Below are 11,570 nucleotides of genomic sequence, written 5' to 3'. Positions count from 1 at the left end.
TTGCTGAACCCTATGATTCTATTTGTAAGATTTTGAGTAACCTCCATACTGTTTAAAGTAATGAAAAGATACAATGAATGTGTTAAGTAACTACATCAAGGGAACTTCTTTGCAACAGGCATATCAGATACATGGTTTGCAAGTGTTTTCTTCCATTCTGGAGGCTTTGTTTTAATTTTGTTTCCTTTGTTGTGAAGGTTTTGGCTTGATGAAGTCTCACTTGTTTATCTTTGTATTTGTTGCTTAAGCTTTTACAATCAGGTTCAACAAACTGTCACCAAGATGTCAAGGGGGATTTCTCCTGTATTTTCTTTTTAGAGTTTTGTGATTTCAAGTTTTACATTTAGTCTTTGAGACATTTTTTAATTTTCATAAGTGACCTGTCAGAGGTCATGTTTCCTCCCTTCCTGTTTTCTTTTCTTCCCTTTTTCTTCTCCCTCCCTCCTTCTCCCCCTTTCTGTGAATACCCACATTTCCAATACCATTCACTGAAGAATTTTTTTACCCTTTTATGTATGTCCTTGAACACTTGTCAAAAATTAGCTAATTATGAAGGTATAAGGTTATTTCTAGGTATTATGCTCCATTGTCCTTGTGTCTCTTTTAATGCAAGTACAAAAATGATAAAAAAAAAAAAAAAAAAAAAAAAAAAAACCTTGAGCTGGGCGGAGGTGGCGCATGCCTTTAATCCCAGCACTCGGGAGGCAGAGCCAGGCGGATTTCTGTGAGTTCGAGGACAGCCTGGTCTACAAAGTGAGTTCCAGGAAAGGCGCAAAGCTACACAGAGAAACCCTGTCTCAACGCCCCCCCCAAAAAAACCTTGTAAAAATAAAGACTGATAATAGAAATTAAAAGCAAATGGATGTCAATTATACAAAAATAATGATTTTATTATGACATTTTCATACATGTATATCAAATTTTGTTCATATTCATCCTCTCATTTTCTTCTCTTGTCCCATCACTTTTCTTATCCCCAATGATCTTTTAAAAAAAAAAATCTCAATTCTGCATAAGAGAAAGCATGTAATAGTTTGTCTGAGTCTCACTTATTTCACTTAGTGATCCCCAGTTCCACCTGCAGGATTTCATTCTTCTTTACATCTCATTAAAACTTCATTGTGGCCAGGTGGCGGCGGCACATGTCTTTAATCCCAGCACTCGGGAGGCAGAGGCAGGTGGATCTCTGTGAGTTCAAGGCCAGCCTGGTCTACAGAGGAGTTCCAGGACAGGCTCCAAAGCTATACAAAGAAACCCTGTCTGGAAAATACACGCGCGCGCGCGCGCGCGCGCGCGCGCGCGCGCGCACGCACACACCAAAAAAAAAAAAAAAAAAAAAAAACAAAAAACCAAACCAAAACAACAACAACAAAAAACTTCATTATGTATGTGCTACATTTTCTTTATTCAGGCATCTGTTGATGGGAGATCAAGTCTGCTTCTATATCTTGGCTATTGTAAATAAGGATGCAATAAACATGGATGTACAAGTATCTTATATATATGCTAATTGAGATTCCTTTGGGTATACGCCCAAGAGTAGTATAGAGGATCACATGTTATTTCTATTTCCACATTTTGAGGGTCCTCCACACTGCTTTCTATACTGGCTGGACTAATTTATATTCTATCAAAGAGAAATAAATAAACAAACAAACAAATAAAATATTCCTCGTAGGATTATATTGACTCTGAAGGAGACAATAAATACAAGAATTCTGTGTATAGTAGTGACTAAATAAATATGGGCATTTTTTTTTTCATGTTACTGATAATAAGTAAAATCATTTCCATTATATAAAAAAAAATCAAATTCAGGCTGGGCAAGGTGGTGCATACCTTTAATTCCAGTACTCTGGAGGCAGAGGCAGGCAAATCTCTGAGTTCAAGGCCAGCCTGGTCTACAGAGCAAGGCAAGAAGAATCAAGTTCTCTGTAACATAAAAATATGATGGGACAAACCAGATGTGGTAGCATGTGCCTGTGATCCTAGTACTTGGGAGACAGATATAAGAATCATAGGTTCAAGGCCAGCTTGGGCTACATAGTGAATTCCCTACCAGCATGAGCTACATACTAAATACTAAGACCTTGTCTCAAGAGTCAATTTCTGAGCCGGGCATACTTACACATACTTGTAATCCTAGCTCCTGGAATCCTGAGGTAGGTGGATGACCATGAGTTCAAAGCATTTTGGAAATGGATTACAAGGTGAACTGGCTGAAAGTCAAACCCAGGTTATTCATTTCTAGACTTTTCCTTTAGTCACTAGCAACAACTTTTTTACTGAATAGAATACCCATAATCTGAACATTACTTTTGTAACAGAAGAGAATTATATCCCCACCTATGGTGCTTATGTTGCTACATATACTTGATCTGTAAAGCAAAATAGAAAACCTAGCTTTAAGGAACTCCTTTTAAAGTTTACATTTTAGGAGTTACAACAGCAAGATGGCTGAACAGGACTTTCCAGTGTTCTTACCCTCCCCCAAACATCACATTCAACTACTATTCACACATCAAAATACCTTTGCAAGAGCTCAGCAATCCAGGTGACAGCTTGCAGCACCTGGCTGAAGTGTAGAAATAAGGAAAGACATATTAAAGAAGGAAGCACGGCTTCACATCACCTGTGTCACCCTCTACGCAGCCCAAGCAGCACAGTAGGAGATGGAGAGTGAATTGAACACCTAAGGGCTGCAGAGCACAGCACCAGAGCCCTAACAATGAAACTCAAAGTCAGGCAGGTCCATAGACCCTGCATACTTACGTTTCAGACCCACCCCAGGTTCTAGATCAGGCCCAGCCTCCAAGCTTAGACCACTGGAAAACCAGACTCTCTAGCCTTAGACTGTAGGCCAACCCCAGTGACAGGTCAGCACCATTTCCCCGGAATTCAGGTTTACCAGGCTAGCCTTTGCAGCCTCACATTCTGAACTAGCCCAGGCCAGTCTGATGGAGACCCAGATTCCAGGCTGGTTGGCATACACACTAGTCTCTTGCTTTCTAAGGATCCATACTAGTCCCCACAGCTCCATCTTCCAAGAGGGCTCAGGGACCAGGCTCATTTCAGCAAGCCCAGGAAAGGCCAGTCCCAATTGTCTTTGGTGTCCAGTTTGTCTCCATGAACTCGGATTCTAGGTCTGCCTTGAGAACACAGCCTCTAGTTCCGTATCAAACACAGGCTGGCTGCAGTGACCAGAAAAGCTATGCTGTTACCTATAGGTATAGGCTCAGGCCAGTCTAATGGACCCAGCCTCAGGGCAGCACTCCAAGCCTCATCCTCTATAGCTGATGTGTTAGGCTGGCATTCACAGACTAGACTCCAAACCTTCTTAAGGACCTACACTTCAGGCCCTTTACAACTGAAGTTATTTTAAGTTATTGAGAAAATGTTGGGAGATGGTTCGATTGGTCAAGTGTTTGCCACACAAACATGAAGATCTGAGGTTCAATCCCCAGCACCCAGGCAAAAAGAAAAAGCAGAGACAGGAAAATCTCTAGAGCATGCTGGCTAGTCAATCTAGCTGATCCAGCTAGCTCCAGGTTCTGTGAGGGCAACTGAAGACACTCGACATCAACCTCTGGCCTCCACACACAAGCATACACATAAATGTGCACACACACAGATATGCATACACAATCAAAGCCATTACTGTTGCAGGGCAGTGGTGGCGCACGCCTTTAATCCTAGCACTCAGGAGACAGAGGCAGGAGGATCTCTGAATTTGAGGCCAGCCTGGTCTACAGAGTGAGTTCCAGGACTATATAGAGATATCCTGTCTCAAAGAACAAACAAACAAACAAAACAAAAAGCCACAAATACGCCGGGCGGTGGTGGCGCACGCCTTTAATTCCAGCACTCGGGAGGCAGAGCCAGGCGGATATTTGTGAGTTTGAGGCCAGCCTGGGCTACAGAGCGAGATCCAGGAAAGGCGCAAAGCTACACAGAGAAAGCCTGTCTCAAAAAAAAAAAAAAAAAAAAAAAAGCCACATATACATATAAAAAAAAAGCCTAAACAACAAAAGTCCATATTCCTAGTGACAGTCTGCTCAAAACAGTTTAGGATTTTTGTCCGTCAAAGTTCTTCAGCTTCACCTCACTCTCTGATTCCAAACCTAACTTCCAACTTTGAGGTATTGGTGAAGTCTAGCACCTCCCTTCTCGGACCAAAGCCTATAGCTTTCCAATACTCTGTAACCAATTACCATGTTTTGGGGCTTGAGACATCATCCACTTATTGTCTAGTTACTAGAGTCCAGGAACAGCTTAACTAGATCCTCTGCTCTGGCCCCAAATCATACTGCCAATCTCATCTGAGGATCATGGTTCTCTTCCACCTCACTAGTAGGCAGAATTAAGTTCCTTAGAACTAATTGGAATTCTCATTTTCTTGAGGGCTGTCAGCCAGAGAAAAGTGTCAGCTTCAGTCTTCCAGTTTACCCTTTCGTCTCAAAACATGGCTGTTTGTTTCCCCAACAGAACACCTGCTTTTGCTTGTCTCTTTTAAGGACTCACCTATTAGGAAGGACCTACCCAAGATAATGTTTCCTTTGATTAACTTAAAAACCAATCATCTTCAATTTAGGAATGAAATCTCTTCACATTCACAGGCTTTGTCTACACTGAGCAGCAGGGAAGTAGATAGGAACACTTATGACAAGGGGAGAATACTGAAATCATCTTAAGGTTCCTTTAAAGCATCAGGACCATTCTGCCCACTCTTTCCCCTCTAATCTGGGAGGTTGCCTTAAACTCCTGGCCTCTTACAGTCCATCTGCCTTCTCTATATTTATTATTAATTTCCACTTTTTATCACCTGCTCCCTGGGAGATGCCTCTTGCTTTATGGCACTCTGATTTTCATGTTTCTTATCCCCTATAAAATTGAAGAGTTAGCTAGTGAACAACCTGTAAAGAGCCATTTTTTCCTTTTACTGAAAATAGATTTTTTTCCTCATAATCTATCCTGATTATGGTTTCCTCTCCCTCTACCTTCTCCCCACCTCCCTCCCATGTGGATCCACTCCCTTTCTGTTTCTCATTAAGAAATACTAATAAAAATAAAATATGATAAAACAAAAACTAACGCATTGGAATTGGACAAAACAAACAGAAGGAAAAGAGCCCAAAAGAAGGCATAAGAAACGGAGACCCACTTATTTGCACACTCAGGAATCCCATATATAAAAACACTAATCTGGAAACCATAATATATACACAAAAGACCTGATGCAGACCCATGCAGGCCCTGTGCACGCTGCCTCAGTCTCTGTGACAGAACTGTAATATATGTGGTCAATAATTTTTCTTCCTCAACTTCTCAGACAGTATATATGGACATACAACTATAACCAACTAGAACTAGTGGAAATTTACACAGTACAGAATAGATTTTTTTTCTTAACAGCCTGGCTAATATGAAATGTAGGAAAGTCTCCTATTCTTTCAAAACTATTCATTATTTTATAAAAGGAAAATTTTAATAAATGTTTGAAATAGTCTTAAGAGTTTGCCAAAGAGAACTTAGAAAGAAACCTGTTTGCTTTGTATACAAGTGCTATTGCTAGCTACATGATTTTCTTTTCCTTTCTTATGTACAGTACAATATATCAATCACATTTAATTTTTACTTTTCTCCTGTGTTTACTAAGGGATAAAAGGTCACTAGTATTTATTACTATTGGCTAAATTTCAGATAGGAACCAAGCTATCAGAGGATGAACAAGACAGGATTCTGAGTATGAAACTAGCCTGACCTACATAGGGAATACTAGGCCAGAATAGTCTATAAAGTGAGACTCTGTCTCAGAAAAACAAACAACAACAAAAGAGAGCTACAAAAATTCTCTAAGAGGGAGGTGAAGGCTCTGCTCTTCTCTAAGAAAGCGGGCTGCACTCTCTAACTTGACAGTTGGGGCGGCTCTTCCCTCGAGGATTTACAGCTTTCCAACACAGCAAAGGAAACCAGACAGCTATAGTCACCACAAAGGCAAAAGCCAATTCCTTTTTAAACAATTTATTTTTGAGACACAGTCTCACTCTATAACTCAGGCTGGCCTCAAAGTCATGCAATTCTCTTATTTCATCCTTCCATGGAATTACAAGTACGAGCCACTACGCCTGGCTAAGAGTCAGTTCCTATATATGGACTTCTAATGCCAATACCAGGTACAGGCTAATTAATACATTAAGAGAATTTCATTACTGAGAACAGTGAGAAGAATTAACAAATAGACAGTATTATATGAGACATGGTGATGAGATTATATACCTGAATTTTTTTGAAGTTTCACATAAATGTAAATACTCTCCAAAATCAGTCATAAGTAATACAAACCAAAAGGAATTTGTTTACAAAATGTCTTACTTCAGCAACAGTTACAGCCAAGAAACAGGGTATCAAGCAACAATTAACTAAGAGACTCTGCTAACTGTGTTTAACTATTACACCCAGAACAACTTCTCTCACTAGCTAGAAAGAAGTCCTTCTCAGTCCTCCATTTGCACAAGGGTAATCAAAGGGGTCAGTGCAAGTAGCACCTGATACTCGTGGGTTCAGCTGAGTCACATGTTTCTTGGCTTTCTTTTTCTCCTCCCTGGTTAGTTTTTTACTTTTCTCTGTTGACTCCTTCCTCTTTTTCTCCTCCACTATCAGCTCCTTTCTCAGCTTCCTCTTCTTTATTGTCAGCTCCTTTCTCTCCTTCTTTGTCCTGAATACTGATGGAAACTGCTTTGTTATAGCCTTCCCGGTTCCGAGCAATTTCAATTGCAAAAAATTGAATCCTGGGTGCTGAAAGGTAAATAGAATTGATTGTCCTCGTCTTAGATAATTATGTACACTGACTAGAAACCCATAGACAAATCTTAACTCTCATGAAAGCCATTCAAATATATAAGCTAGAAATCTTGAATTCCAATCTGTTAATGAAAATATGTACCTAAATATGTACCTATCTGACAGTTATTTAAGGAAAGGAACATGATCTTGAAAGATAGAGAAAATAAGATGATCTCCAAGGTAACTATACTTGTTAGTGATTCATCAGTGAACCCAGACTCCTCAATTCCGATCCTGTTACAGAAACAATGTCAGAGGCGAGAAACTCACCAAAGATGGTGTTCTCCTCAGTGTAACCCTGGGAACAATCCAGTCGTAGCAAAGTACCATAGTTGTAGTCTTCTACGATCCCTTCAAATTTTAAGCAGAATGGCCTCCACTTCTATAAAGGCAAAAAAAAAAAATGACACCTTAGCTGATGAATCCAAGAGTCTAATGTACTCAAGCCAGGAAAGAGGTTTGGGCTTCCCCAGGGAGACTGAAAACCAGAGTGAAAAAAAAAACTAGAATTGAGGTGACTGGCAGCTTTGTGGTGAAAATCGCACCACATTTCGGTGCTATATGTTATATATGTAGGCTGGTGTTCCCTACACAACATTTTGATCAGGAAAAGACAAAGAGCAAAACCAACCACCTCAATCCTTTTACCACAAAATTAAAATGTGATTTCTAAAATGGATCTCTGTTTTGCTTTGAGTTGTTATCAGCCAGCTCAAGCCAAAATGGTTATTCATCCTTACCAAAGTACCAATGAGACAAAGAGGACAGGGATATACCTTTGTGTTATACATGTCCATCTACTAGGGGCAAGTTCTCAATGATCGGTGACAGTCTGCTAGGACTTTAAAGTTTAAATTCTTCATTAGCCAAGAGCCCACTTTTAAGGAAAATATTTTTCCTACTATAATATCAGTGTTCTGTGTCAGTAAGAGATGATCACATAAGCAAGAAACACCATTTGTATGCTATCTAGGACCTATGATCAATAGAACAAAAATTCAGAGAATCAAAATATCTCCCTATATTCTCTGTATCCTATTAACTATTCCATCAACCAATCTTTCCAGCTAAATTTCCTGCTAACATAAACTCATCCCTCCTCCCCACTTTAAAGAATAGGTAAATGGGGTAGGTGAAGTGCCCAAGATAAGGAAAGGAAAAAAATATTCTCAATAAACACAAAAAGTGCGTAAGACAAAAAATAATTCATTCCATAATTGACTTCATTATTATAAAATCCAGGCTCCTTATTGTAAGTCCCTTGAACAAATTTGAAGCTTATATAAACACATACAATCAAAAGCATTGGCCAGATGTTAGATACTTTTTAAGATGATACTTACCTCTTTAGCTGATTCTGATTTGAGTTCTTCTGGGTCCAATACATCTACCCTGAGCTTCTCGAAATTTTCACGGAACTCAGAGTAGATTTGGTCATCTACTTGGGTAAGTTTCAGGAACTGTGGGTCAACTGATGAAATCAACTGCCAGACAATAAAACAAACATAAAGATGCTAGTCACTAATCACACTTCTACCCCTCCAGCGCCACACAATCAGGAAACCCTATGGTTTTCAGGACAGAAGATTACTTTAGGCAGTAATAGACCAGGTCTTTTATGAAGTCATTAAAATGGTTTTAAGAGCTGTAATAAGAGTCAGTCTCTCTCTCTCTCTCTCTCTCTCTCTCTCTCTCTCTCTCTCTCTCTCTCTCTCTCCCCTTTTTCCTCTTTTACCAATTTGGCAATTGAATGAACCCTTCAGTCCTAGTATTGCCTGGTTCTCATTCTGTGGGTGTTCATTCATTCAACAGACATTTAAGTGTCTGCTATGTATGGTCCAGTCCTCTTTCCTCCAGGTAGGAAAAAAACGGGGGGGGGCAGACAAGCAGAACTTCTCATCATCAAATTCATTTCTACCCTTGTTCTCTGGAGGTAAGATTTCTTTGGCAGTTAAAACAATCTGCAAAACTTAACAGTTTGAGTTGCTGCGAACTATGATTAGCATAGCATCATACGCTAAATTTACATGTTGACTTCTGCTTAATGATGAGGACAACTCACTTTGTAATAGACTTCGGCATGTTGCATTGCTCGAATGGCCCAAGCCATCTCAATATCAGGCTGCAAAAGAGGAAGAACATCAGCTCAGAAATCTCCCAGTTCTGTAATGGGTAAATTAAAGACACCCTGCTAAATCTCGAGAGGTCTAAAGAAAATGATGTTGCGGTCAAGGGATAAAAGCTGAACTAATAAACCTTCTGCCCTTATAATGACCATAGAAGCTGTCAACACAGAATAACAAAAATAATGGACCACTGGACATCTTTTTCCAGCAGCTAGTGAAAGTGTGGAAAATCAGGACTGACTTAAATAACTGTTAAAGTTACATTAATATACCCACCTATACCCCTCAGAATTATTGGGAGGACAAAAATACATGTGAAACTATTTTTCACTTTTATCAGTGTAGCATGTTATACTCATTTGTGTATATCCGATAGTCATTTTCCACACTGTAAAACCCCAGAACAAATGATGCAGCTAGATTATAAATAAGTCTGGCCAAGTACCCACTAGCTGTTCCACTGGACTCTCATTTTCCAACCCGCCTGTTGTCTCCTTCATAAGGCCAGAAAAATCTATCTGCATATGCACCTCCCCACCGTGGACCAAGAAATTTTCCTACTTTAGAATCCATATCTTCTGTCTACTTACTCTTTGAGGGTCCAGTTCAAGTTACACTTCCCTGATGAATCTACTGCCTCCATCCTTGCCTGAGCCACTCTAGCACACATTACATTCTGATTTGGGTGGTATTAGTATTCCTGCTGTCTTTTTTCTTATTTGTCAACACACAGCATGTATAAGGGTCCAAATGAAGCACACCACAAACCAGTGGAACTTTGCTGCACAATGGGACCATAAGGCCCTTTAGAAACTACTAGGTATTTGCTCCTCTTCCCCCCGACATTCTGATTTGATCGGATATGGGTTGTAATTTGGACATGTGGGGTGTTTAGACGCCTCCCAGGTGTTTCTAGATCATAGGAAAATCAGGGGAGCTCTTTTACAGGCATTAGAGTACTACATTTGTCAACTACGATTAGAATGATGTGAAAGAAGGTACAATTTTTAGTTGAAGTGGGGAGGTCTGAAGAAGACAACAGGAAAGGGACTTATAATTTAGTGCCGGGGCATTCACACATTCTGGGATAACTGGAGGTGAGTCATACTCACGTCGTTGCCATATGACTCGGCTGGGAGAGAAAGAGCATGGGCCACGGACACCACTTCGCCAGAAACCTGAGAAGGAAAAGAAAAAGCGGGACTGGGTGAGCGATTCCCGACTCCCTGGGTCGCTCATCACTCAATCTCTACTTGGGTATTTACCAAGCCCCGGAGCAGCATCTTACCTGCTCTACGCTTTCGCAGGCGGTATCCATATTACTGCCCGGTAAGTGCGCCTTTACCTTTCCGGAAGCGGCTTGTTGCGCTTGCTGCTTTAACAGTCGATTGAGAACAGTAGGGCGGAAACGGTGACCGTTTTCTCCGTTGGCGCCTGCGCGTACCCCCCCCAATCCCCCGCCCCGCCACCAGAGGAAGCCCTGGTCCCGCCTCATCCGGGCCATGCAGGCGCCAAAGTGGCATGTTGTTGCTTAGCAACGCTATTCCTATAACCGAGGTGATAGACGAATTCTGTAAGTCAACAAGGAAAATACGTTGTATGAAAAAAATTGTTTTAAGTGATGCTGTTTTTAAGTCCCGTGTACTGTGTTCTCAGCAGAGTCCAATCCACACTCCATTCCTGCTCTCTCTCTCTCTCTCTCTCTCTCTCTCTCTCTCTCTCTCTCTCTCTCTCTCTCTCTCAAATACCATTTACAAGCATGGTATTAGAGGCTGGACGGTGGAATTCCATTCCTGCTCGCTCGCTCTCTCTCTCTCTCTCTCTCTCTCTCTCTCTCTCTCTCTCTCTCTCTCTCTCTCTCAGTCTAATACCATTTACAAGCATGGTATTAGAGGCTGGACGGTGGAATTCGGGATAAAGGAGAAGAATTTGCTACCTGCTTTGGAAGAACTAGCTAGAGTGAGGTAACAACGAGGTGAGCTTCATCCTATACTGTGGGAGCATACCTGAGCTGAGTCATGATGGGCACCTTAGCCAAGCAGGCCAGAAAGATTTGAAGCAGAGGGAATACCATGGGCAAAGGTATTAGTGAAAAAGCATCATAAGACCTTGCAAAGAACAATCTAGCTGGAGGAGTGCAGTCGGGATCTTTGTGTGGTGAATTTTAAAGAGATGAGATTTTTTTTAACCGAGGTTTTTTTTGTTTGTTTGATTGTTTTTGAGACATAGTCGCTCTCATTTCCACAGAGGCTGCACCACTTTGGACTCCTATCAACAATGAACAGGAGTTCCCATTCCCACATCCTCACCAGCATTTATTGTCAGTTGTTTCCTTGATCTTAGCCATTCTGATTGTAGTAATATGGAATCTCAAAGTTGTTTTAATTGGCATTTCCCTAATTGTTAAAGATGACGAACACTTTTAAAGATAATTCTTAGCCATATTTCATCTCCTTTTGAGAATTTTCTATTGAGATCCACAGCTGCCTGTCTCCCCCACCTCCAACAGGCCCTTTTTAACTGGATCATTGGTTTTCTTGATTCTTTCTTTTTTCTTCATATATTCTGTATAGTCTATCAATGAATAGCTGCCAAAGACTC

The 11,570-nt window shown here is 40.7% G+C and overlaps 1 protein-coding gene across 2 annotated transcripts; it reads right to left on the bottom strand.

Annotated features, from left to right (window-relative positions):
* Positions 1-1,772: 1,772 nt before the first annotated feature.
* Positions 1,773-10,385, bottom strand: Pbdc1 (polysaccharide biosynthesis domain containing 1). 2 transcript variants are annotated; one of them, XM_059250484.1, is made up of 7 exons: positions 10,258-10,385; positions 10,082-10,147; positions 8,906-8,965; positions 8,187-8,327; positions 7,114-7,225; positions 2,531-2,575; positions 1,773-2,219 (listed from the first exon to the last, which is right to left on the bottom strand). In XM_059250484.1, exons 1-7 carry the CDS (start codon positions 10,285-10,287, stop codon positions 2,143-2,145), a joined length of 531 nt encoding a protein of 176 aa, XP_059106467.1. In that variant the 5' UTR covers positions 10,288-10,385; the 3' UTR covers positions 1,773-2,142. The 2 variants fall into 2 exon arrangements, with proteins under 2 accessions (XP_059106467.1, XP_059106466.1); XM_059250483.1 differs by lacking the exons at positions 1,773-2,219; positions 2,531-2,575 and adding an exon at positions 6,010-6,795.
* Between the last annotated feature and the right edge of the window lie 1,185 nt (positions 10,386-11,570).

The sequence above is a fragment of the Peromyscus eremicus genome, chromosome X (assembly GCF_949786415.1).
Source record: "Peromyscus eremicus chromosome X, PerEre_H2_v1, whole genome shotgun sequence".
Lineage (NCBI taxonomy): Eukaryota > Metazoa > Chordata > Mammalia > Rodentia > Cricetidae > Peromyscus > Peromyscus eremicus.
Note: the sequence above shows the minus strand (reverse complement) of the source record. Positions and strands in the feature narration are given on the sequence as shown.

Bases quoted from the DNA above. Each gene is read 5' to 3' on its own strand.
- Pbdc1 (XM_059250483.1), bottom strand. From the start codon at position 10,287: ATGGATACCGCCTGCGAAAGCGTAGAGCAG. The intron at 10,148-10,257 runs GTAAGATGCTGC...TTTCCTTCTCAG, and splicing joins CCTGCGAAAGCGTAGAGCAG to GTTTCTGGCGAAGTGGTGTC. The intron at 8,328-8,905 runs GTGAGTTGTCCT...ATTGTCTGGCAG, and splicing joins ATGCCGAAGTCTATTACAAA to TTGATTTCATCAGTTGACCC.